The 27,600-nt window shown below is 37.9% G+C and overlaps 2 protein-coding genes across 3 annotated transcripts in view; one reads left to right on the top strand and one right to left on the bottom strand.

Moving 5' to 3' along the window:
- Positions 1–17,121, bottom strand: part of LOC149007872 (Saccharopine dehydrogenase) — a 41,680-nt gene extending 24,559 nt beyond the window's left edge. Inside the window, exons 1-5 of the mRNA XM_089165087.1 lie at positions 16,870–17,121; positions 16,250–16,347; positions 15,180–15,262; positions 13,158–13,284; positions 12,468–12,531 (exon numbers count right to left, since the gene is read on the bottom strand). Coding sequence (XP_089021213.1) covers positions 12,468–12,531; positions 13,158–13,284; positions 15,180–15,262; positions 16,250–16,347; positions 16,870–17,069 — 572 coding nt within the window. The 5' untranslated portion in view covers positions 17,070–17,121. The remainder of the gene's footprint in view (positions 1–12,467; positions 12,532–13,157; positions 13,285–15,179; positions 15,263–16,249; positions 16,348–16,869) is intronic.
- Positions 17,122–18,018: 897 nt separating this feature from the next.
- LOC149007871 (threonine-tRNA ligase 2) lies at positions 18,019–24,827 on the top strand. 2 transcript variants are annotated; one of them, XR_016175211.1, is made up of 6 exons: positions 18,019–18,182; positions 22,581–22,623; positions 22,715–22,818; positions 22,901–23,044; positions 24,471–24,517; positions 24,633–24,827. XR_016175211.1 is itself a non-coding variant. In XM_089166593.1 (5 exons), the coding sequence occupies exons 1-4, from the start codon at positions 18,108–18,110 to the stop codon at positions 23,015–23,017; spliced, it is 339 nt and encodes a 112-aa protein (XP_089022719.1). In that variant the 5' UTR covers positions 18,019–18,107; the 3' UTR covers positions 23,018–23,044; positions 24,471–24,827. The 2 variants fall into 2 exon arrangements, 1 of the variants encoding a protein (XP_089022719.1); XM_089166593.1 differs by having other exon boundaries at positions 24,471–24,827.
- Positions 24,828–27,600: the final 2,773 nt, after the last annotated feature.

Here is a 27,600-nt window from a genome sequence, read left to right as displayed (position 1 = left end):
TTCTACCTCATTAGCTCCCACTAGGCCCCAATAGGCCCTCAATGCCCAAACATCACACAGATTGTCGGGCCATTGGTGTCCAGTAAGTTAGAAACACATTCTCGAATCGGACAGACCAATATCCAAAAAAATCCATCTCCCAGACGGATCGCCGTCGCCGCACGGAATTCCGTTTGCCTTTTATGCTCAGATGGATGACCGTCTGCCCAGACGGAAATTCCGTCTCCCATTCTGTGACCAGACGGATGACCGTCTCCCAGACGGAAATTCCGTCCCGTCACGTCATCGACCACTCGATAATGGGCGATAATAGACGGTCGTCCGTCCGTCTGGTCCACAGTGACCAAAAACGGCGATTTTTCAATTTTTCTTGAACGAAAAAAAAACGGTAAAACACGTTTTTTCACTCAAAAACTCATCCAAAAACACATGAAAAAAAAATCCAACAATAAATTTTTAAACAAAAAATTATCATCATGGATTATCAATTCATGCAAATCTTCATTAGGGAAATTCACAAGGATCTCCCACTCGGATCCGAATCAAAATTAAAGGTTTCCAAAAACCCTATCAATTCTCCCATGGGTTTCGTATTAAACCCTTGATCCTCCCATTGGATCCATACAATAAAATTAAACAATGGGGAGGAACAATAAACGTGGGAACCAATGGCTCTGATGCCAATGTCGGTAATACATCAAAAGTAATTCAATTCAATTAATTGATGGGGGAAAGATTCCTTACCTGGATTCGCTTTCCCTTACTTGAAGTATTTGCAGCGGAAGTCTAGATCCACGTTCTCGTTCCACCACCAAAGATTTACCGGCGAGATTCCACAATCACAGGGAAAGGGAATAATATCCACAACCCAAATGCCGTGGATTAATGGAATGAAGATCAAATACTCGGAAAGAAGAATTTCTAAGCCTGCGATTCTAAGAGAGAGAGAGAGAGAGAGATGGAGCCGCCGTTTTTTCAGAGATTCGCTCGTTCAAATGAATCACTCAGTTACTTTTTCACTAATGCGGTGGTTACCAAAATATATAACCCTATTTTGTAACCGCCCTAATAGTGAGTTTCCAATATTGCCCTTGGGCATTTAATTTATTAATCAAATTAATAAATTCCAACATTCTCAAAGCGGATCACCTTTCTATTTCCTCCATTATCTCAGCCCTCTCTTAGTTTGAATCTCTCTTTAGCCTTCTGGTCAATCTCAACAAATCCACCATCTTCCTATCTGGTATCCCAGAGCAACTTAAAGCCTCTCTTCTTCAGCTCTCGGGATTCTCGCCCGGCTCATTTTCCATGGTCTATTTTGGCCTCCCACTCATCCCGGCTAGGCTCACTCGTCACCATTGTCTTCCAATGCTTGACAACAATCGTAAGAAATTGTAGCTTTGGAAAGGCAAGCTCCTCTCGTTTGCCGGTTGAGTGGTTCTCATTTGAGAACCTGGGCCTTGATTCGGCGACAATTGTGGACCATTCAAGTCAAGCCCAAAGGATTAGAAATGGAACCAATGTTGGTGGATGACCCTTGTAATGACTCAAAAACTCTCCTAGAGTTTAAGTGAAGAGAGAAGATTAATCACGATAGTGTAAAAAGGGTGATCTTGAAATGTCCATAGGTCAACGATGGAGAATCCGATTGACACGAATAAGTTATCAAATCCAAGATTGTCGAAAGACCTTTCCAACGAGCCAAAAATCATCAAAATCAGAGTTCGTTTGGGGGTCCAACCATGGCCCAGAAGTTGAGCCGTTTGGGTGAATCAACCCCCACCCCATTTTCTATTTAGGGGCAAAATTGGAATTTCGGATTTTTAAACCCTATTTATGTTTTATCTCATCCGTAAACGCATTTTTGGAGGCTAGAAAGAGGCGGAGGCTTTGGAGAAAAGGAGAAACGAAAGAGAGGAGCGATTTCCATCCTTCCGAAGGTTTTTATGATTTGAATCTTCGCAAAATTACCAGGAAATGTTAGTTTTCTTTAACCCTTCTCTTTAGTCATAGTTGGCGAGAGTTTATCTTCTCTTCTTTCACGGAGATCTTGAAAGGGAAGGTTGTTAGATATCTTGGTTGCTTTCCTTTATTGTATTAATGCCCCTTCATAATTTGTGGGAGTAATTTCTCTTCTCTTCTTATGAGGGATCTATGAAAGGGAATATGATAGGTACCCTAGATGCTTATCTTTTCTTATATTAATGTTTCCCTTGAGTATGGGAGTAATGGTAAGATTCGATGTTCAGGTTTACGCATTTTGACTCTCTAGGTCACCCACAGGTGATTTATGAGAGCCAAATTTGGGGCTTTTTGAGATGGGTCAAATTTAATCAAATTGAAAGTACTCGTAGGATCCTTTTGTTGCCAATTAGACTTTCCCAAAGTTTTGCTTCATTATAAACTTCAAATTGGTGGCGAATTAGATACCATTCACTAGTGAGGTTGAGAACTACCCTTTTTAACCTAGTTTTCAGATTTGGGTTTTCGTGGGAAGATTTTAGGATATCATTTGAAACCCAAATTTGCTTTAATTTGTGATAATTATTTCTTTTGCATGAATAGGTTAATATATCTTTACTCACTAATTTGTGGGAAGGAATTACTGATCTTTGGAGAAAAGAATCAAGTGGAAGGTGAGGAATATACTTAACCTTATCTTGTATGTTTAATTATGTTAATTAATTTTTATTATTAATATCTTGATTTGCTTTAGTGTTATCTTGTAATTATATCTTCTATCTTTCAATATATTTGAATAGTGATACGAGAATGTATGAGATGGATGATATTGAATGGATTGAGTTTTTCTCTTACTTAAATTATTGTTATGAAAATATATGGAAGATATTGAATTAAATTTTATCATTTTATTTCATGTTGCAAACTAGGGTTGTGGGTCCACCCATTGCCCTAGTGACATTATATGATTGCTTATATTGTGGTTGGGAATGAGAAATGCCCTTTTAGCCTTTCCTGCCATAGGATACCAGAGGAGGCGGTATGGGACGCATTCCTATGGTGTCCTTGGCTCTTTCTCGATTACTGATTTACATATTTAGGGCATGTCTAGAAGTGTTTGGTTAGGTGACCTCATGAGTACTACTACCCTTTCGGCAGGGGTATTGAAGCCGGTTAACCCGTGATGTTAGTGGCTGGGTCCTGTGTGTCAAGCAGGCCCACTATCATCATAAAGGGGTAGGGTTGCATATAATAGATAAGGGCTCATGGACGCTCAAGACCGGTGAAATGACCCGTGAGAGGACATGGAGATCATCCTGTCCATTATATGTGGATGACCACTGGGTTAATGAATAGGGTCCAACAGATGCCTCCCGTTGGGGATTCCATTCATAGGTGGGAAGGTATTGAACCAACAGAGCACTAGGCGCGAGGGGAAATATCCGGACCATATGTAGTACGAGACCGTATGACCTTGCATTGGGCCTAAGATTATCCTTGACACGCGCCAGATCTTATACCAATGGTGATGTGAGAGAGTGGTGACCTAATCCCCGACCATGGCTTGACAAGACTTTACACAACAACCGCGGAGAACCCAATAGACGTGCTTGAGTGCCGTGAGGGAAGAGTGATGAGACCGCCTAAAGAAGACTGGTGTATGACTTAATGCGTGTCTACCATAGAGACTTCACGATAGAGTTAGGAGCATAATCATTCACATATCATATTAGTGTCATTAATTACATTATTGATATTCATGTTATATGTGTTGTGTGGAATCTTGTGAATGAATGTGTGATATGATGTTGAGTTGACCTCACTGAATTTTGTTGAACTCATTCCTGTTATGTCTTTTTCTATTAGAATATACTGCAGGTTATGAGGACTCTTTCCAAATGGAGGATTCGTTGCCGACACATTTTCTTGAAGGAGTGACCGAAGAAGAAGTGGACGCACTTGGAGCTTAATGTCAGTGTGGATTCCATTAGAGAACTAGTTTAGTTTATTTTTCCGCTGTGAATAAAACTACTCTCTTTTCTTTTCAAAACTATGATGTTATACTTTTAATTGAAGTAATGGATGATTGTAACCATTATTTCAGTTTTGATAACTTTATATGAGAAACTTGATTTATTCTTGTCCATTTAATATACTATATCATGTTTTGTATGGATTTGTCACTGAACCTAGATCTTGCGGTGTATCACCCCCACGGGCATTCGGGTATGACCGGATCCAGCTAGATGGGGTGTGACAGAAGGACAGACTTTGATTTTTGGGTAGGTGAAAGGGCAATTCTGAAGGTCTCACCATGAGAGGTATGATGAGGTTCATACCCGTGGGTGACCTAAAGAGTCAAAAATGCGTCAACCTTAGTATGGAATCTTACCATTACTCCCATACTCAAGGGAAACATTAATATAAGAAAAGATAAGCATCTATGATACCTATCATTATTCCCTTTCATAGATCCCTTAAAAGAAGAGAAGAGAAATTACTCCCACAAACTAGGAAGGGACATTAATACAAGAAAGTAAAGCATCCAAGATACCTAACAATCTTCCCTTTCAAGATCTCCGCGAAAGAAGATAAGATAAACTCTCACCAACTATGATTAAAGAGAAGGGTTAAAGAAAACTAACATTTCCTAGTGATTTTGCGAAGATTTGGATCATAAAAACCTTCGAAAGGATGAAAGTCGCTCCTCTCTTTCGTTTCTCCTTTTCTCCAAAGTCTCCGCCTCTTTCTAGCCTCAAAAATGCATTTACGGATGAGATAAAACATAAATAGGGTTTAAAAATCCGAAATTCCAATTTTGCCCCTAAATAGAAAATGGGGTGGGGGTTGGTTCACCCAAACGGATCAACTTCTGGTCCATGGTTGGACCCCCAAATGAACTCCGATTTTGATGATTTTTGGCTCGTTGGAAAGCTCTTTCGACGATCTTCGATTTGATACCCTATTCATGTCAATCGGATTCTCCATCGTTGACCTATGGGCATTTCAATATCACCCTTTTTACACTATCGTGATTAAACTTCTCTCTTCACTTAAACTCTAAGAGAGTTTTTGAGTCATTACAAGGGTCATCCACCAACATTGGTTCCATTTCCAATCCTTTGGGCTTGACTTGAATGGTCCACGATTTTCGCCGAATCAAGGCCCAGGTTCTTGGTCTTAAAACCATGGGTTAAAGGGGTAGAAATCTGGGGGATTTCACACATTCGCTCAGTGCTTCAATTCACATACCTCTCTTGGTGCGGAATCTTCTCCATCCCCAAGTCCACCATACATGAGATGGAATCTTTGCAAGAAGCCTCGCGCTTCATCCATCCGGTAGTTGGTCTACCATCTGCCGCCCTACCTCCGAAGGTGGCCTGGGAATCCGCCAAATCATTGATGTTAACTTTGCTTGCCTTCTCAAACTTATATAGAAAATTTCCTCAAAGCATGAAGTATCTCCTCCGGTCGGATTCCTTCTGGACTGTTCCTATGCCCTCTAACCCTTTATAGGTCTAGAGGAAAATTCTCTTACTGCGACCCTGCGCCATTTCTGCTATATCCACCTCCACCTCCTTATGACTTGACCCGTGGCACAAGATAAGCATTCTCTTTAACCACTTTGGTCCCTGCACTATCTATAATACCCGCATCCCCAAATCCACCCCCTTGTCAGCTTTCATCTCCAATGGATCCTGGATCCCTTCCCCCTACCCATTCTCACACAGGTTTGGGAATCCTTCCCTGCCATCTCCAGTTCCTCTCGAGACATCACCATTTGGCTCCCTTCTCCCACCAAATCTGTCTCCACCTCTTCGGCATGGAACCTTCTCAGATCCCACAACCCCAAACCCCCTAGCCCCCCGGGTTTGGTTAAAAAACCATATCCCCCATCACTCCCTTACCCTTTGGAGAGCCCTAAACCTTGCCCTCCCCACACAATCCTTTCTCATTGACTGCCACATCCATGTCAACCCCAACTGAATCCTTTGTTGGTCTGGCATAGAAAACCTTTAGCATATTTTCTTCTCTTGCCCTTTCTCCAGATCTATCTAGAGAAAAACCATTAATTCCATTTGGCCACGTTCAAGGCACTCCTTTGGGTTTGAGCAAGACTGGTTTTGGATTTTGAGAAACTTTTTAGGAACTTTGCGATTGGATCGGAAAGCTAGTGTTTTGTGCTTTGATCCATCACCTTTGGTGGGAACGCAACCGCCGTAGATGGACCTCCAAATCTCGCTTTATCGATACAATTTGGAATGCCATCTATTTCGATGTCTCTTTTAGACTGTTAGCTATTCCCCATCCCCCTGTTGATGATACCCCAACGAACAAGCTTATTGTTGTCTCCGGGGTCTCAATTCCTCCTTTCGGTTTTCTGATTAAAGACCTTGGTTGTTGTCCTTTTCTCTTTAATATAATTATTTATTCATCCAAAAAAAGTATACCTGACTAGACAGGAAGTATGCACAATAAATGAAAAACTTTGCAACAGAAGGAAAAAATGATGAAATTTTTCTTCCTTCACTGTTTAAGTTTTCAACAAAAATTCAACTACGGCAAAGAGATATAAAAATGAATACATAATTCATCAGAAAAAAGTCATAAAATTTTTATAAAAAAATCTTTGTTAGGTTTAAAAAAATAATTTATGTTAGGAAAAGGGATCATGGACCTCGCAAACTTTCACCTTGGTGCAATACTGTTGAAAACATGGACTGAGGTTTCCAAATTAGAATAGGATTATGTTTCCTCATAAGTCTAGAGTTTTATTTCTATATTTCCTACTTAGTATAGGACTTAACTAGGTTGTAACTATAGATAGCCTATTGGGGTCTTGTGAATAATATACTTTTAGAGGAGCAATTCCTCACATTACAACATGGTATTAGAGCAAGGTTTTGTTTTCATCCTACAAAGGTGCTGTAGAAATTTTTTTTGAAGTCGCTATTCACGTGTTTGTTTTCTTTTCGGGTATCCTGGAACTGTATATTGGGTGATTAAGTGCATGTCTAGGAAAATTTTGTCTAAGGAGTATGGTATTTAAGCGGACCGGTTGTGTCCCTCCAGTCTTTCCTGGAAATTTCCTGGTGTACTTTGATTCAACAATATACCAATTGGAGGTAACCTGAGGAGATACTTTTCACGTGAATTAGTGGGAGTAATTTTGAAAATATTTAAGGGACTTTTTCGTAAATCCCGGGACTTTTTTAATTTCTCCTTGCAATTATGGCTGATCCCATATCTCCTTTATCTGGTAATTTTCGCCCTCCAGTAAAGTGCGAGTATTGTGGAAAATAGCATCATACAAAAGACAAGTGTTGGAAGTTGCATGGACGTCCAACAAATTCCCGTGGAGAAGGTAGAAATGGAATCAAGGGCAGCAATCAAACATCTGCAAATCAAGCCAGTTCTGACACCTTGAGTACTCCAACACCTCTTTCCTCAGATGAGCTCCAACACCTTCGCCAATTGATGTCCAGCCTTGACTCATCTTCTCCAGTACAGACTTCCAGTACGAGTATAGCTCTGTCATTGATCCCTTTGTTGATCCACAAATCCCCACATGTATTTTTGGTTGTCACAATGTCAATTTGACTTATCCCTCTTGGGTAATCGACTCTGGGGCAACCGATCATATGACAGGCTCATCTACTTTGTTTCATACTTATTCATTTGTCCCTATTGCTCAGGATGTTCGAACGGCTGATGGGTCTCTCTCCCCTATCTATGGGAAAGGATCTATTATCTGTTCGCCTTCTTTTACCTTATCTAATGTCATGCATGTTCCTAAGTTTTCGGCTAATCTTTTATCTATTAGTAGCCTTACTCGTGATATGAACTGCAAAATCACTTTATTTCCTTCTCATTGTGTGTTTCAAGACCTGGAAACAGGGCTTACGATTGGCAGTGGTGGACAGAAAGGGGGGCTTTACTTAATGGATGGGTCCCCATCAGCTCTTTCCATGGTCTCTAATTCCACCTCCTCTGCACTTTTTACCTTATTACAGTGGCATAGTCGTCTTGGTCACGTTCATTTACCTATTTTGTCCAAATTATTTCCTGATCTGATTAAAAGGTGCAATTTAAATGATTTTTATTGTGAGGCATGTATTTTGGCCAAACAGACCAAGCATGTTTACCCTATTTCAGATAATTGTAGTAAAATTCATTTTTCAGTCATTCACTCTAATGTGTGGGGTCCTTCTTGGACCGTGTCTGTATCTGGTCATAGATGGTTTGTTACCTTTATCGACTGTTGTCCTAGGACCACATGGGTTTACTTACTTCACCAAAAAAGTGACTTTTTCTCGTGCTTTCAAAATTTTCATAATATGATTAGGACTCAGTTTGGGGCGACAATCAAAATCCTTCGTACGGATAACGGAACTGAGTACTTGGGTGGCGCATTCCCTTCCTACTTAGCAAACCATGGCATCATACACCAAACTAGTTGCGTCGACACTCCACCTCAAAATGGGGTTTCCAAACACAAGAATAGACATCTACTTGAGGTAGCACGTTCCCTCATGTTTTCTATGCATGTGCCTCCTTGGTTTTGGGGTGAAGCCATTCTTACTGCGACATATCTAATTAACCGAATGCCTTCCCGAGTCTTAGACCAACGCTGTCCCCTTGAGGTTCTTTTAGGTACAACGGTCTTTACAGTCTCACCTAAGGTTTTTGGATGTGTTGCCTTTGTCCGAAACCACCATGTTCATGGAAAGTTAGATCCTCGTGGGTTAAAGTGCATTTTCTTGGGTTATCCTCCTACACAGAAGGGGTATAAGTGTTATCATCCTAGTTCTCGTCGTTTTTTCGTCTTTATGGATGTTGTGTTCCAGGAACAAATTCCCTTTTTTTTCCCCTACACCTCTTCAGGGGGAGAGTTTTAGCGAAGAGGTTCCAATGTTGATTCCTCCTTTCGATATTTCTCCTGAGATTCCTACAGATGATCCTCCTTTGGGGATGGAATGACTAGACAGGAACAGCTGGTGGATGATATACAGGGGGAGACTAGACCTCTGAAGACCTATAAAAAAAGCAACGAGTGACCCCTTCTGAACCAAGCCACTCAAAAGCTTTGGTTCCTAGCCCTGAACAATCCGTTCCTCCAGGTGAGTCTGTCTTTGACCCTTCTTCTAATCCTACTTTAGACTTACCAATTGCATTAAGAAAGCAACCTCAAACTTTCACCAAACATCCTATTTCCAATTATGTTTCATATCAGTCTCTATCTCCAGAATTTCAAAGTTTTATTTCCTCTTTGTCCTTTACTTCTATTCCTAACACTTGGCAGGAGGCATTATCTCACTCAAACTGGAAAGAAGCTATGGATGAGGAAATACAAGCTCTGGAAAAAAACAAAACATGGGCACTTGGTGACTTTGCCCATAGGAAAGCAAACTGTTGGGTGCAAATGGGTGTTTGTGATCAAGTACAAGGTAGATGGGACTGTTGAAAGGTACAAGGCAATATTGGTGGCCAAAGGTTTCACTCAGACTTATGGCGTTGACTACCAGGAGACATTTGCCCCTGTTGCCAAGATGAACACAATTCATACTATTATTTCATGTGCAATTAATAAAGGGTGGAGTTTACAACAATTAGATGTGAAGAATGCATTTTTGCATGGAGAACTCCAAGAAAAGGTATATACCACCCGGGTATTCTACTACAGAGGCTTATAGGAAAGTGTGCAAGTTAAAGAGGGCTTTATATGGGCTAAAGCAATCTCCAAGAGCGTGGTTTGGAAGGTTCCATAAGGCAATGATATCTAATGGCTATAAGCAGAGCAATGCAGACCACACTTTGTTTATTAAAAGAGATGGTTGCCACACTACTATACTTTTAGACGTTTAGTATATGTGGATGATTTGTGATCACAGGCAGTAGTGAGGATGAGATTTCAGCATTAAAGACTTTTTAGGGAACTGAATTTGAGATCAAAGATATGGGAAAATTAAGATATTTCCTAGGTTTAGAGTTGGCATATTCTACTAGTGGTGTATCTCTATCCCAGAGGAAGTATACATTGGATCTTCTTGAGAAAACTGGAATGCTAGGATGTAAGCCTGCTGAGACTCCTATTGAGCCTAACCTACACTTTAAGGCAAAGGAAGGAGAACCAGTTGACAAGATAAGGTATCAAAAATTAGTGGGAAAGTTGATCTATCTATCTCACACTAGACCTGACATCACATTTGCAGTTAGTCTTGTTAGCCAGTATATGCATGATCCCTATTCCTCACATTTGGATGCAGTATATCGGATCTTGAGATACTTGAAGACTACTCCATGAAAAGGAATTTTAATTTCAGCTCATGGACATTTGAAGATTGAGGCATATACAGATGCAGATTGGGCAGGATGTCCAGATGATAGGAGGTCTACCTCTGGGTATTGTGTATATGTGAGAGGTAACCTTGTGACTTGGAGAAGCAAGAAACAGGCTGTAGTTACACGGTCCAATGCTGAGGCCAAGTTTAGGGAGATTGCTCAAGGCATTTGTGAGGTACTATGGCTTAAAGGACTGCTTCAAGAGGTTAGGACAAATTTGGAAGTTCCTATACAGTTATACTCAGATAGTAAGTCAGCAATCAACATAGCTCATAACCCAGTACAACATGATAGGACTAAGCATGTGGAGATTGACAGACATTTCATCAAAGAGAAGCTTGAGGCTGGGCTGATCCATATCACCTTTGTTACTTCAAACGAGCAACGGGCTGATGTGCTCACAAAGAGCTTGAGCACGAAGATATTCAATTACATTATGAGCAAGTTAAGCATGATAAATGTCTATGCTCATACTTGAGGGGGAGTGTTGAAAACATGGACTAAGGTTTCCTAATTAGAATAGGATTATGTTTCCTCATAAGTCTAGAGTTTTATTTCTATATTTCCTTTTCCTACTTAGTATAGGACTCAACTAGGTTGTAACTATAAATACCCTATTAGGGTCTTGTAAATAATATACTTTTAGAGGAGCAATTCCTCACATTACAACAAATACCCAGTATGAGATTCTGCTGTAGGATCACTGTGGACCCACATATGTTCTAGACAACTAACATCAAGAGATCAGAGGCAAGACTAATGATATATCTTGGTCTATTTGTAAGAAAGCACCATAACCATAATAATCAGAATCGATGGTTGTTTAGGAAGACAAAGAAAGAAGAATAGAAAGGAAAGTACTTACCAAAAGAGGATTAATTTTGAGCTAAAACCAAATAAACGAAACAAAAGGAAGGGGGAGAAGTAATTGGGTTCCCATCTCAAATGGTGTTTCAACCTTAAAATCTATAATATGGGTCACCCAGAAGTGATGAATGGCAGCCAAAAGACTAGTGAAAACCAATGCATGACATGGGGATAAGTCCAAACCATGGGTAGCTAGATAATGCTAGAACAGAGTACCCCCAAGTAAGATGGGAAATAGGATGCAACAGTAAAGAAAAATGGAGAAGGATAAGAAAAAAGACAAGAAAGACCAAAGAGAGGATTAAGACAGAGTACTAGATTAAGGAAGAAAACCAGAGAAGATAGGAAGTAGTCAGAATCACATGAGTGGGGGATAGTTTTTTTATTTGAATAAGAAAAGACTACATCTGATGCAAAGGGAATTTACCAGACTGGGAAACTAAAATAAAATTTCCTTCAAATCTAACTCTATTTATAGCTGTTACATAAAAACAAGTTATAAACCCAGTGCATGGCCTGATTTTGCCAAATTTGGCTCAGTGATGAACCAGATCATTCCCTTTGTATACAATCAGCATCACACCTTCCCATTTTCACATCAATCTATTTTCATGTGAAGATAACTAAGGCTCTCTTTTGTACAGTTTAAATTTATAATTATTTGACCTATAAATACAAATAGATGTACTTGACAAATTCATGACCCCTGTTTCTCATTATAATAAATCGATTTAAACATAATTCATAAATAGTTCAGGATCTATTTATGATTTATCACCATAAACTGTCAATTTGTATTTATGCGGGTACCATTAACATGTGCAGAATTACTATTTAAGTAGGGCCAGAAAGGTAAGTTACAAAAAATTAGAACAAAACCTTGTTTCTCTCTCTCTCTCTAACCTCTACACTGCTCCCATTTCCATTTTAACAATACGTTAAGGATATTAAAACTAGCCAAAACCAATAAAAACAAGATAAAACCAAAACTAAGGTTGATATATATTGAACAAAGTAAACCAAAACTAACAAAAAACCAAACTGATGATACATAATATATTATTCACCCAACAGTAACAATATATTTCTTGCTATATAATATATTATATCTAATAGTAACCAAATAAAAATTATTTATCACTCATAACCTATTATCATAATTGATTATTCATAAATAGGTCATAAACACATATACAAATTATGCCAAAGAGAGCATAAATCTTTACACGACATATCAGACAAAATAAGAGAATTAACAGATGAACCTAAAACCAGAAGCAACTAGAACCATATACCTTAGCCTTTCAGGCTCATATTTGCTTTCACTTTTAGCAGCACGCACAAGCTCAGCTGCCATTACTGTGATGAAAGCAAGTATCAGGATTTATCTGAATAAAAGTTTATCTAAACCAGATTTCTAAGAAAAGCAAATCCACAAGGCATGGAAGAAAAGATCTGCTACTTCTATCAGCACAATCTCCCTATAACAGATGTAATGTATATGAAATAATATCAACTTGGAATAAGAATCTCCACACATCCATGAATTTACTTTTAGTGAATCTTAAATAAGTAATCAACCTTGTCATGCTGAAGAAGAATACAGTTTTGGGAAAGTCTTCACATGTACAGTGTGCAAAATCTTTGTAGTAAGTATTTTCTTTCTTCTCAATAAAAAAAAAAAATCTCTTTCAATGGTTCAAGATAAAAGTAAGTAGTTCTTAAGCCTGCTGCCTGAGATCAAGGCATTGAAACAGCTTCTCAGCAAAAATTGGTGGGTAAGGCTGCAAAGGAAAATTGCCCCCCCAGACTTCTTGTACGGAAGCCTTTGGCACTAGTTCACCCGTTAGTTAAGTAAAGATTTATGTTTACTAATTTCATATTCACTTTGCGTATTTTGTATGTATAGGTTTGCGTTCATTTGAATGTAAACAATATGTGTATCTGTGATGGAGAGACTGATCGTGAAACAAATGAGGTAGCACCATTGCTCACTCCAGGGTAAATTCCACTAGTTGTTATAGCTGGAATATTGGCAGCCACTGCTTTCTTATGGAAAGATTTTGCACGCCATGCATAGCTTGTATCATCACATACATCAATATACGCTGTCTGTTGGAGAAAGACACAATTTACACAATGTTACATACGTGACAGCTATTGCTGAGAATCAAAATTTCAGAAAATGCAAAAGTCTCAACAAAATTTAACTACTTCAAGGATGATGAAATATTAGGGGAATACAGAAGTTCTCTATTCTTTCTCTACAATTTTTGTTGGACATTAAGTATATTCTCACAGTTCAACAAAGCAACAATATCCTCGCAGTCAATAGTTGACACCAAGTAGTCAGGACAAAGCTTTGTTGATTCTAGAATAAAAATTAACTTGAGGTCAATACAATCTCATAAACAAGTATTATAGGTTAATGTCTAAATTTAATTAGATATATGTTTATAAAAATGATATAAGATTCAAAATATGCCAAATTGGTTAAAAACTAAACACCATTCTGAGCTTAAACAAATGATAAAATATCACATATGTGATGACTGAACTTGGGGTGGAAATCACATGTCTTCAAACATAAATTTTGTTTGTTTTGATTACAAGCAAAATTTGAAAACTTTAGTCACGCTTTCTTTGTTTATGCAAATTTGTTCCAAGCAATCAAGTGATGAACATATTCGTCCAAAAAAAATCAAGTGACGAACATAAAGAAAACTACAAACTATATTTGAAAATAAAACTATGTATCATATGTAATCTTCCACTATGACCTATATTTGAATCAGCGTGAAGAGCCAGCACTGTACTCTCCTTTGAGACAATTTCTCAATAAAAATAAAGAACTATGTGGTACTATTGCAAGCCTGGTGTTCAGTGCATCCATTTCCCATATTTGGTTCAAGCGTAACCTCCTAGTTGGTCCTCCAAATCTCGCTTACTGATCAGATTTGGAAGGCCATCTGAAGGGATGTTGGTTCTAAGACCCCCCCCTGCGGGCACCCACAAAACCCCTTCTAGATACCCCAAGGAACAGATTCTCTGTTGCCCGGGGTTTAGATCATGCCATTTTGTATAACCCTTCAAACCTGACTTGAAGTTTACCCCCCCCCCCTTTTTATTTCCTCTCCTTCCTTCTCTTTTTGTATATTCTTGGTTGCTTTCTTTTAGTATATTATTCATTCATCCAGAACACCCCCCCCCCCCCCCAAAAAAAAAAAAAAAAAAAAAAGAAGAAGAAGAAGAAGAAGAAAACTATGTATGGCCAATTTTAAAGCCTCATATAAACTCTAGGAAACCATCTTCTACTTGGAACTGAGTTCAACTCACATTAATACGAAAATATAACTAATAGAAACCAAAAAGAAAAAGGAAATACTCTGCTAGCTTCTTTCCAACAGAGGGACCAAAATTCCACTTTTGATACATCCACTGCAACCAAAACTGACTTATACAGTAAAAAGTCCTAAAACATTGGGTCACTTAGAACCTTCCAAAGAAATTCTCCTAATTAAATCTCAAACTAGATCCTCCCATAAAGCATCACCCAAAGATGCCAAAGAAAAATGCTAGAAAGCTTACTGCCTGTTCAAGCACATATAATTTCTTTTAGAACTTCTGAACAAGTATTTATGCTTATTTTAGAATTCCTTAGAACTTAAATAAAGGATTTAGGCATCAGGATTGTATCAGCCATATCATGTCTGGGACTGATCCAGCCTGTACTGTATGATACCAAGGATCTCCCCGCATGGACGCCTTAAATGAATCAGCCATGTTGTACCAGCATAGCCAGGACCAATCAGATTCCTGTATCATTCAAATTTTCTGTATATTTTATTTATTATTATTATTTGACAAATATTTTCCCAATTGAAAAGTTCTTCCATTAATTTAAATTGTAAAATTTATCAAAACTTCCATGATTCCTAATGGCAATAATAAGGTTAACATGAAACCCTTTAAAATCCAAGGTAACAACAAAGTATGTTCATTCTGACCTTGCTTGCTATTGCTGCTTCTAGGACGGTACATTTCTCTGTCTGTTGAAAAGGCCCTGCTGTATGAACTACAAGATCCACACCTGCAGAAGGATAATGATGGTTGAAAAGGTTCAAATGATTGCACAGGAAAGATTAATTTTTAAGATGACAGTGTGACATTCATAAACTTCTTCGTTATTTTAATCAAAAGAGCCTATTCCCAAGAACAACAGTGCTGCCAAACAGTTCAAGCTCTCAGCAATTATATCCTTGCGCCATCATCATCAATTCAAAATTTAACTTTAAAAATAAATGCTAAATTTTTTTTTCCCTGATGCATAACATAACAGCCACCATAAGAAAAAGGTGGAAATCAATGAAGATGCATGATTTAAAGTGCAAATCAATGAGGATGCATGATTTTTTTTTTCTTTTCTTTTTTTCAGAACAACAGTTACCAATTTATATAAATTTCTAAACCACCATTAATAAACATAAGACGATGTCTGATACTTCTTTGTGTAAACTGTTTCTTGTATTTGATGGTTAAAATGAGTACAGATGGAATCCAACTCTTTTAACCTGAGTAATTTGGATATTGCCACTTGACAATTTTATGGACAAATGTTTGAAGTTTGACAATGAGAGCAGTGATGGAAATAGATTAGAAGGCAAATTATATACAATATACATAGGAACTATAACTGAAAATTTTACAAATAATTAAATAAAACAAAGAATGGAGCTTGCTCTTTTATTCTAACTTTCATGTTTAAAGTATTTTATGCCGAATTGTGTCATTAATTATATTTGCCTTGAATGAGTCACACAACAGTGTCATTTGGGTGTACTGCACATATGAGGATTACATATTTAACATATAGGAGATAAAAGAAGAGCCAAGTACAACAGGCAAGAGATATGGAACAAAGGGATGCACATCTGTCATCCCTAGCATGAAGCAGGTAGCTCTCAAGATAAGTTAAGACTTTACTTATGTCCTGGGCGGTATATCTTGTGCATTCAGACAATTAGATAGGCAAAAATATCTACATTGAAAATGAAACTTATTAAAAGATATCATGTACCATTTAATACTGCTTCCAAGACTCTCGCATTCTCAATGTCAACTTCTACAAACTCAGAGTTTTTTCCAAGTTTAGCCACCAGATCAGCTCCTTTGTCCCTGTAAACACAAGATAATTCCCATTAGCATCCAAAATTTTGTCGTTCCAGCAATGATGCTCCTTTGTGGATGGGGTTGACACAATAATCTAAAATTTCTATATGCCTATTTCATGTTCTCAAGCAATTGCAGGATAGAATCATCCCATATGGGAATCAACTATGATTATCTATTCCAATAATCATCTGACTTCTTCTTATTCTTCTTCTTTTTTGTTAGAAAATTGTTTTCTTTTTTCTTGAGAGTAGCCAGAGTGGCCTAACTCCTAATGTGAAATAAATGCAAATTGCATAATGCGTAACCCGCCGTGCAGCAATTTAAACATATTGCTTGTTATCATCTAGGTTTCTCACAACATTATTGCATGAAATGCAAGATGATAATTCCAATTATATCACTGAATCTGCCGAAGAGTTCATGTTTCAGAATATTTCAGCTAAGCCACAAATTCTGGTCTAAATTGATAAGAAGAATCAGTAGAGTTGCATTTTCATTAGGGTTTCCTCATGAACTCAGAATCACCTGTTTCTTCCTCCAATGACAATTTGGAGATCAGGACAAAGCTTAGAGAGAGCAGAGGCAGTAGAACCACCGACCCTTCCAGTTCCTCCAAGAATCAAAACTCTAGAGTTTTGAATATTTTTAGGAAGAGAGACTCGAGATTCACTCTCCTTAGTACAGGCAATGAGTGTTTGGTTCAAACGTAAAGCTGCGCGCGCCATGTCTCCTCTATGCTTTCTCCTCCCTTTCCCTCCACCTCTCTCCAGCTCTCCTTTCGTCTCGTTATCCAGACAGCAAAGTTTAGTTAAATGTAGCCGGTAATAACCTGCCACGTGGTTACCCGTAACGAGAAGGCGCCTAGACAGTGCGTGGCTAACCGTTGTGCAACGTGTCAAAATTAGCGTTTTATATGAAAAATTTGCGTATACTTCCTTTTTTTTTTTTTTCTTTGTTCGAAACATAACCATGATAGTGTAATTTCATTTTCTCCATCAAAATGTTATAATTAGATCGTATCATCTTTGTTTTCTAATGTAACATTTATTTAACCGGAAATGGCCTAGTTAGTAAAAAATCTAATAATTTCAAGTAAGATGTCAGAGTTCAAATCTTATCAGGTCAAATAATGCTTTAATAGTTCATGAACTCTTTCACTATTTAAAGACGAAGAAAAAAAGAATCAAAAAATTCCTAGGTCTTAAAAGGGAAAAAAAGTTATGATCAATTAAAATTGATTTTTTTTTCTTTCTGTTCTTCTTTTTTCTTTTTCCTTTTTTTTGGAAATGAGGTTCATCCCGGTCAGCTTGCGTGCAGCAAAATTACATCCTCAAGGCGCTTTTTATATAATGGACTTTTGTCGAATAAACCCTCTGTCATTGATTTTTAACCGTTAGATTTTATTTAGATTATGTGGCGCAATCACCACCACGGTTGGCAGCAACCTGCCAAATAAAAATCTAATATTCTGATCACAAGTTACTTTTTAAACCGTCGGTATTAATTCGATTCTAAATTAACGCAGAGCCCCCAAAAAAGGGAAATTCTAGAGTAACACGCACTGGAATTTGATGAATCTTTTACCAAAAAAAAAAAATTGATGAATCCGATCCGTACACGTGGCATAAACTCCATGGGATCCCATGGTGTAGGTTATATTGCCACTTCGTCTTTCTAACCAGTTGAAGCAGAAGTCGTCCTTCTTGTGTTGAAATTCTGATTCCGCTATCCTCCCTCCCTTCTGATAAGTGAGGGGGCCAACAATGGTGGATTCTGGAGACTCACACGACCTTGAGGGGTTTCTGAAACACTCCAATGAAAGAGCTGCTGAAGCAGAGGTTAGTGATTGCTCAAATACTCTTTTCTTTTTTGCCCAAAGATTGCTCCAATACTCAAAACCAGTCTTTCTTGGTCTTATTTGTTTAATTTTCCTCCTGGGAATGGGCATTGGTTTTTAGGGTTTATGGGATTTCGGTTTTCTAGTGTCGTAGACAAGTAGTGTTTTGGGTCGTTTACTGAATCTAGTGCAACTAGTCGTTATCCCTACTACTTGTCTTGCGTTACATGGAATCTTATTTTGGGCCAATACTGATATCTTGTTGATTCATAACTTCCTTGCTACTTAAACATACATCTCTGTTGGTCTTGAAGATATAACGGGGATCAGCACAGCTAATGTTCCCCGGTTGTAATCCAAGCGTTTCAGAGACTGCGTAGTCTGTATGATGTTTTTATTTCAATGAATTTCTTTCTGCCATAAAAATAAAAATAAAAACTACTTTACTCTTGTCTTCATTGAATTCTGCATTGTAATGCCATATGGGTATTCAGATGGGCGTTTAGATCCTCTCCACCTAGTTGTTCATCCACCCATCCTCCAGGCAATGGATTTGAACAAATCCTCGGCCTTCAAATCCTCACATGCTTTAAACACACAACTTAAACGTTGAACCCGTTTTTTAACCAATTGATTGAACTGAGGATAAACCGAACTAAATTCCTCACTTGTGAATCCCCAATCAAATCAACTTCTAAAACTCTAGTCTCATTTCTTTGAATTTTGAATCCCTCTCGAATGAACGAACAAACAAACAAGTTGTGTGGACAAATCTAGGGTTTCGCCAATTGCATCCCCAATGTGTTCTTGAGTCCAAAGAAGAAAGAAGGAGATTCACACTCCTCTTGAATCCGAATGAACTCCCTTCTATGAAAAATCTAGGGTTTTGTCAGTCGCGTCTTCAAGTTTGCATCAACTACGGAGGAACTACGAACTTGAAAGTAAGACTCGTTTTTGGGTGTGTTCTTTTGGTTATGCTTCTTTTTTCTTCCTTTTTTTGGTTTGTTTTCGATATGAGATTTCCCACATGATTATGTGAAGTCCTACGTGGGTTTATCAGTATAAAATTCTGAACTTTGTGATTATTTGTATAGAAAACACTATTAAGAAGTTTGTCATTATTTGTATAGAAAACACTGAAAATTGTGGTTACTAGCATATGCTACCTATCAAGCTCTTCCTCCACTTCCCTCCAAAATATGCTCTCTGAAATCCTCACTGATGCAAGACTAGATATACTTCCAAGTCATTAAAATTCCTCCCCTACAACATCTAACCAACCTTGGTCTTACACTTTTAACATAATAACTTGATGCTTAGAATCTTGTTTACAACATTGAGTAGTTGAGAAAACACAACCTTAAGAGGCTGATCCATGCACCAAATTACCCAAATGGGTTATCTGACCCACAAACCAACAACATTTTAAGTTTTTAACAGAAAACATACCTAATTTTTCATGATAGCTTTCTAAAGTGCCACGACAGATTCTCAAGGATGATTATTTGATTCATTCAACAACCTACACTTCCCAACAACAACTCCTCGTAATCTTGAAATTCTAACCAAAAGAACACATACCCCCCCCCCCCCCCCAAAAAAAAAAAAAAAGAATCTCATTTTTGAGTCTTACTTACAGGCTCATGGTTCCTCTATGGTTGAGAATGCAAACTCGAGGATGCGATTGATGAAACCCTAGATTTTTCATAAAAAAGGGGATTACGTTCGGGCTCAAGAGGAGTGTGAATCTCCTTCTTTTTTCTTAGGACTCAATAACACGTTGAGGATGTGATTGACTAAACCCTAGATTTCTCCACCTAGTTGTTCATTCATTCGCTCAAGAGGGAGGGATTCAAAATTCAAAATTAAAAAATAAAAAATAAAAAAAGAGAGACTGTAGAGGTTTAGAAGTCGATTTGGTTGGGGGTTAAGTAAGTGAGGAATCTTGTTTTGATTCAATCAATTTTTGATTGATGGGTACAACATTAAAGTTGTGTGTAGCATGTGAAGATTTCAAGGGCAAGGATTTAACGCGTACATGTGGCGTAAATCCACCACCCTAGAGGATGGGTGGATGAATAAGCTAGATGGAGAGGATCTGGACGCTTTAGATAGTGTGTTTGTGTATATATATATATAAATAATAGGAGTGGTTCTTGGTATGAGCATCATCACTACAACAGTACATTTCTGTTAAGGCTAAACATGATGTATGTCATGGAATAGGTGATCCTTCCAACCTTAGGGTTTACTCAGGAACAGTGTTGCCAAAGCGTCCGCTTAGGCGGCAAAGCGGTTTTTCAACCACTTTGTTTTGAACCGCTTAATTGACGCGTCTTTTTATTTGCCTCTTTTTCCCCTACGTGCTGCCATTTTGTCGCCTTGTGCACCTTATTGCTGCTTGTATACTAAAGCAGCCACATTTCTGACATTTTGTACATTTTTTTTTGTTAAATTAAAATTTATTCTACAAAACCATATATAAATTTAATAGCTTAGTCATTTCGGAATCAAGTCCCAAATTGCAAACGAATTCTAAAGCCCAAAGTGGCATAGGACCTCCACAAGCTCCGGGGGCGCTGCTCCCACACCCTTACCAGGGCGGCCTCCCCGACCCCGTGCCTATCGGCAACAAAATGTGAAGAAATGAGCCATACTCAGCATCGAGAATCAATGAATCATGACTCGGAAATCGAATAATGAGATCTATTAATTTATCGTGTTCACCCTGTTAGTACATAGTCATTGTTATGATGAACTTTTATGATTCTTGAATGCTTTCTTTTTTGGAATGTGATTATTGAATGTTTTTTTTAACTTATTATAGAAAGTAGTTGTATTAAAAAAATAATTTAAAAGTAGTTGTATTGAAAATTTTTAACCCAACCGGTTTTGGTCGCCTTATTGCCGCTTTGTCACTTAATCACCTAAGTGGAGCCCCAATCGCTTTGGTCGCCATGCCGCCTTGGCAACCTTGCTCAGGAATATAAACGAATAAGAGACTGTTTTGTAATCGACTTTGAATCTTCTATGTTGTGGGTTGAGCCTTTGTGTGCCTGAGAGCTAAGGCCTGCAGGTGCTGCAAAAGGTCCCCTTCCCTCACAAGAAGGAAATGTGACCTGAAACACAAAATCGATGGGGATATTGCAAGGGAAAGAAGTCCATTCAGCATTCTAGAGACACTTATATATGTACAAATAATGTTTGAGGAATCCTTATGTCTTTTCTTTGTATAAAAATTAGAGAGGGATAGGTATGCTGGCACCCTATGTGTTATCTCTTTCTTCCTCCCTATGAGGGATGTCATTTCAAAGCACGAAAGAGAGAACCAGAAACATACGGTGCTGGCATACTGTATTTATACTGCTAGCATGCCCAGCCATTTCCTATAAAAGTTATTTTTGGTTCTAACAATCGTTTAATATTTATGTCTTCTCATACATAACAATGTGTGAATGTGTAATTAATTATACATCATGGTTTACCCATAAACTGCCAGTCAAGGGTGCAAATTTAAGACACCAATGTCTGTAACTATTTTGCAATGCATCATTTAATATATGGGCTAAAATAAGATTTTCATAAAGTTTCAAGCGTTAATTTGGCCTATAATTCAACCTCCTGAGACTTGGTGGGGAAGTACACATTCTTGGTGAAAAATTTTAGTCTGATCTAAACAAGGAAATAAACTGACATTTGAAACCCTGGGTACAACTGATTCTTGGAAGATACTATTTCAGTCAGTAAGTCAGCCCATTGATTTTTATGTAAGTTTTCGTAAATGTAAGTCTTTGAAAAATGTGCAGTTCGTTAAATGGTCAAACTATTTAGGAGAAAACCCAATGAGAGTCTTGAACCTTCCCGACCACGCTACAAAAGGGCTACCTGTATGCATTCCAAATTAGTTAAAAAGTTGAATGAAATCTCGTTTTATGCCAATGGTTATGAGATGCAGTGGGCCTAGTGAGATGGCAGTTTGCTTGGTCAGATGCTGTGGTGTTGGTGAGATTCTTTTACCCTCTTATTTCGTTCTCTTTCTTGTTAAAGTTTCTCATTCTAGCTAGTTATGTTCTCTCCTCCCTGCAACCCTATCTGTGGAGACTAATTTTGTTGAAAACACTCAATCAGTATCACATATAAACTTCTGATTATTCCATTTCTTTCCAAAAGGAAAATTTCAATATTTCAGTGATCGTATTCATATCACAGCTGGTGATTGTTATGTTACAGGCAAATGAAATGCACATTTTACTTTAATGCCTAATTTCAATTGCTTGCTGAATTTAACATTGTAATACAACAGCTGTGATATCATTGTAGTTAGATTGTTGATTATATTATGATTTTTTGGTGGACAATTCTGCTAGTTCCCTGCTGAATAGTTTTTCTCTTACTACAGGGACGCCTGTCAAGACTTGAAGCCTTGCTTGCCTCCAAGAATGGTCTGTCTCTAACTTATCCATCTTACGAGATTTCTGTTTGGACAGACAAAAAATGTGTTTGATACTGATAAAATCCACATGACTTATTCAGCTGGCAATCCAGCTGCTGCGGATGAAGATATGTCAAAGATTATAAGTGAGCTCCAAAAAAAGCTAGATGATGCAAAGGCTGCGGCATTAATGGAGCGTGAGCAAGTAAGGATTATTCTTTGATTTTCTTTCTTCGGTTTTTGATAAGTCATGAAGGGATTGGTTATCTTTTGTGCTCAATGTGTAGGCTTCCCAGGAGATTCGGAAGCTTGCTACTGAAAATGCCAAGCTCCAATATCGCATAACCCATTTGGTTCGGGCGTTGACTGAGGCAAATTCCAAGTTGGAAGATCAAACTAGATGAGGGTTTACAAGGAAATAACTGAATGAGGTATGTAATCTTTTCTTTATTTTTGATTGCTCATATGTTATTTGTGATTGTTAATATGGCTTCCTAAGGTTTTGTATACAAAATTCATCCTATCAATGATCTTGTTTACCATGGAATTTTTCTCATGGTGGCTCTTGGTGAGCTTACAAGGGAGGGCTTAACACATGAACCGTTTCATCCGTTGCTCAATAGTAAATTATCATGCATGATGCAAGTTGGCAAGCCTCTTTTTGGCATTTCTTTTCTTGAAATTTTAGATAATTGAGGGAAAGAATAGTGATGTGCCAAACATTTGGTAAAAACATTCATGGCAAACTTCTTCCTCTTTTTTTTTTCCCTCCCCTGGTTTGGGAATTAACAAGTTTGAGATTTAGGAAGTATCCTAAGTCAGGTTTACCTTTATGTCTGATAAAATTTACACATACTTTCCTAATGAACTGTGTTTACCTATATGTACATAATACTTCATTTTTGGTAGCATTGGGAACTGGGCCTGATGTGGAGTGGGCTGGAACTAACAGTTTTATGTGGAATAGGCAAATCATAGTGTACACATTATTCTGATTTTTTTACACTGTAAATGGGTTAAAGCTGACTAGAACTTGCTGCTTTATTCTATAAATGGAGGTGCAGAGCACAACCAAGGATGTAAGCTACCATTTTTTTATCCTGTTCAGCAAGTCAAATATTAAGAGGTCCTTTAAACGGCACAGATATCCTCTGATGCTATATTGGTTGACCATTCAAACTCCAGCTTAACTTCCTACTTTTCTTTTTTGGATTTTTTTCTTTCTCTGTAAGATGAATTTCAGTCAACTCAGTGTTGAGTGATGTGAGCTTTCCCAGTATCAGTTTTGAGTGGGATGCATGTTTTTCATGTGGAGAAAGTTTCCTTCACTGCCTTGTGAAGGTTTATCACCCCACCTCAGTTTTCACAAACTTCTATAGGGTTTCAGTAAAAATTCTAGGTCACCCTTGTGGTACCCTTGCACCCCCATCCTACAGCCAGCAGCTAATATATTCCCATTCAATCTGGCTGAAGGAAAATTAGGTTATTACTGTTTTATCCAGATTCACTATCTTTTCTTGAGCAGGTATCTCTAGCAATTTGACAAAAATTAACCAATGCTTAATCCTTAAGTTTATAGATGAAGAGGATGAATGAAGGTTTAGCGCTATGATTATTTAGTGGCTGGTGCACTTCAAAATGTTATTTCATTTTTAAGTATTCCATATTTCTAGCCTCCTCTCTTTCAATCAATCTAGGACTTCTATGTTTTTGATCTGGAAGTAACTAGCACTTTTCATTTCCTTTTGTAGTTTGTATTGAAATTGCATATGGTTAGTTAAATCATGCTGTTACAGAGTTTCTTATTTTTTTATTTTTCGGGGATAGATTTTCATAAATTTCCTTTGGCTTCTGCAGGTTTCTAATTCGTGAAGCATTTGCATAGGTATTGAAACAGTAGGAAGGTATACTTGAATGAGATTTCTGCTACAGTATCAGTTGGGCAAATCGCGCATGACAATTTTTTCTTCTTATTATGGTATCTATGTCCAGTTACCTCCATAGTTTCTTGTGTAACAGGTCAACAGTTGAACTAATGCTATCATCTTCTGGTGTGGCTGAAACAAAACATTTATTATGTTAATAGATTATCCTGCATTTTGCTAGTGTTAATGAGGAAGCTAGTAAATGTCTATTCATTTTGTTAATGACCTCAGTGATTCAATGCCCCGGCTTTATATCCTAGTACATCTTAAGCTTTTCCTTAGTCTTTTTATGCAGGGTACTTCTTGTTGCCTTCAAAGTTCTTTTTCCCGTTTTTTCAGGCAAAGATTGTTGTCCCTGAAGGGGTGAATTGAGAATTGTAACCTCTTTTGAATGTCTCTGTTCTTATTCTGTTTTTCAAATCAAGGTAATATATAAACTTCTACTAATATTTCACTAAAGAAGTCATTTTCTTGAATGTTCTTTGAACTCGTATATGAATGATAAGAATATATATTATAAGAAAAGGTATTACATTGAAGGGCAAATATGTGAAGTCAGGTATCATTAAAAAAAAAAAAAAGAGTTAAGGTCACAAGACTCACAACTAAGGGTGCAAGTTTGGTCCTGATAGTGCAAGCCTACTTTGTCCCACTCATAGTTGGAACAACGATACTGAGATTTTCTTCTTACAGTATATAGCCGAATTTGCCAGAATCTGATCCAGATCGGTCATTCGGATCCTGTCTCTTAAAACAGTGATTTTGCATGAACATATAAACGGACGATAACAAGGAGCTGTATAATCTAGTTGGCCAAGTAAATAGTGTAATACCACTAGCTAAAAAAGTTAATTTAGAGTAGCATGGTTCCTGTTACTTGAATGAGTTCTAAGATCCAGCAGAATAAACAGTGACCTGAGAATGATTCTCAGCTGGGTTTTCTATTTTCTGGTTCCTCCTTTTTGGGTAGTAAAGAATAATACTCTGTCCTTAGCCTGTCATATTTTTTGCTTAATGCTTTGAAATCCTTCCCACATTCATGATCTTGATAATTCTTCTCCATTACATGTTTCATCTGTTCAATTTCAATCTTCAGTTCTTGAATCTTTGATGACTTCTCCTTGTACGTGTGCTGTAGCATTTCTATCTCAGACATTTTTCTGCTTGATTGACCTAACAGTGATGGCCATTTACCAGATGTATCAGAACAACTAAAATAAACACAAGATGATGAAAATAAGCCAAGGAGGAAAACAATGTTTCAGGGTTTTTCTTTTTCTGCCATTGTAAAACAGGACCAGTTGTGTGTTTGGTTTCAACTTTCAAGTATCAATTTTGGATCAGTTCAAACCAACATGGATACATGATCTATATCAAATATATTTGCAATGAGGATGTTGAGAAATCTGCATGTACCAAACTAAAAATCTCAAACATCTGTAATTTTTTTTTTGTCATAAAAACATCTGTAACCTTAAGGGGGGATAAAGAGAGAGACCTTGAGGACTGGTTGAAGTACCAACTTCCTTGAGTGAACTGCCAACGTCCATGATGTCCCAACCTCTTTCTCGTGATCCTGGGAAGAATAGAGTACGTATTTCAGAACTAAAATCAGATTAGTAGCTGCATTACCTCCACTTTACCCTCTTGGTTGATGGTGGCTCATAGAAAAGAACCTGACCTTTCTACCCAAAAAAAAAAAAAAAAGAAAGACAAGAACCTGACCTTGCCTTCCTGATGATCCTATAGTGATTTACAAGTGCTAGACTTACCAATGTGTTCTCTGAACCAGTAAAGACAACACCCAACTTCAGAAGCTGCAGAGCCAACAAGAAAGAAGTGAAAAAAACAAGTGGAGATGGGTCAGGTTTCTCATCATTTTCACTTGCTGGGTATCCTGGTTGTTCTTGTGAGACCCACTGAACCATACCCAGAAGTGGAATGCAGCTCAGGATTACATAAATACCTTCAATGGTGAAACCTGCAGGTCACATACTGTCAAACGACCTTGGGCCTCAGATTCACATGATTCAACTGAACCCTTGTGCACAAATCATTCATGGTCACATACAAAAAGTATGCCTGGTTTGGTGGGTCACAGACTACAGTATCAGGGGATCCGGTCAGTTTCTCACTAGCAAAAAGAGCTTTTTTCTTGTCTGGTTATCCTCATGAGTCATATCAGTGAGCATCTATATGATCTATGTATGCATTTATGTGCATGTGGGTCCAGTTTTGACTAGTGATAGAGCAATGCCTATATGATGGTATGAGTTGGGACTTACGTGGGTTGGAAGGAAGGTCTTGAGGAACAAAACATGAACCTAATCCTGCAACTATTCATTAGAATCTTTTCATGTTTGGGTTTGACAGGGAAATTCTAATCCAACAGCATCTGAACTAGATCTAAATCCCTTCAGAAGGCCAGAACTGAACAAGATGGGAAAGGAAGAAGATACAGTGAAACATACTGAAAACCCTTGTGAAGCTTTAGAAGAAAGGAATGGAGAGTTCAAAACTGCATACCTTGTAATGGGTGACACTTGGGAAGCCAAAGTTGAAGCTGCAAATGCAAGTTTCAAGTCTCGTCTTTGATTTCCTCTGGTTTTCTCTTCCTTCCCTTTCCCTTGATGGGTTATTGAGTTTCTTATATATCTATAATTTCCTGCAACTAAAGACCCTCTCCTTCACTTCTCTTCACCAACTTCTTGGGTGACGTGAGCATTATAATGGCATTTGAAGCAGAAGGTCGCGTGAATCCTTACAGCTGAAAAACAAAATTTTGACTCTGCAGAATTCCCTTCCAAGAAAACCCAGTTACCATTCATCAAATTCTGTGCAGAGAGTTGCAGTTCCATATACATGAAAGTTTCTCTATCCCTCTCCCTTTCATACTTTCTTGGTTCTTGTGTGCCATAAATTGTTTTCCTTTTTGTTAATTACAGATTTACGGAGACAAACTCTTCCTTGCTTCTCAAGAATTAACTACACCTCATTGGATCCATTAGCCTTGTCAAATGGTTGGAATAAATGGTAATGGATGATAGAGACAAAATATTCAA

The sequence above is a fragment of the Hakea prostrata genome, chromosome 8 (assembly GCF_041222555.1).
Source record: "Hakea prostrata isolate BN-2017 chromosome 8, UWA_Hpros_2, whole genome shotgun sequence".
Classification (NCBI taxonomy): Eukaryota; Viridiplantae; Streptophyta; class Magnoliopsida; order Proteales; family Proteaceae; genus Hakea; species Hakea prostrata.
The sequence above is the reverse complement of the archived record's forward strand: the minus strand, read 5'-3'. Positions and strand labels throughout refer to the sequence as shown.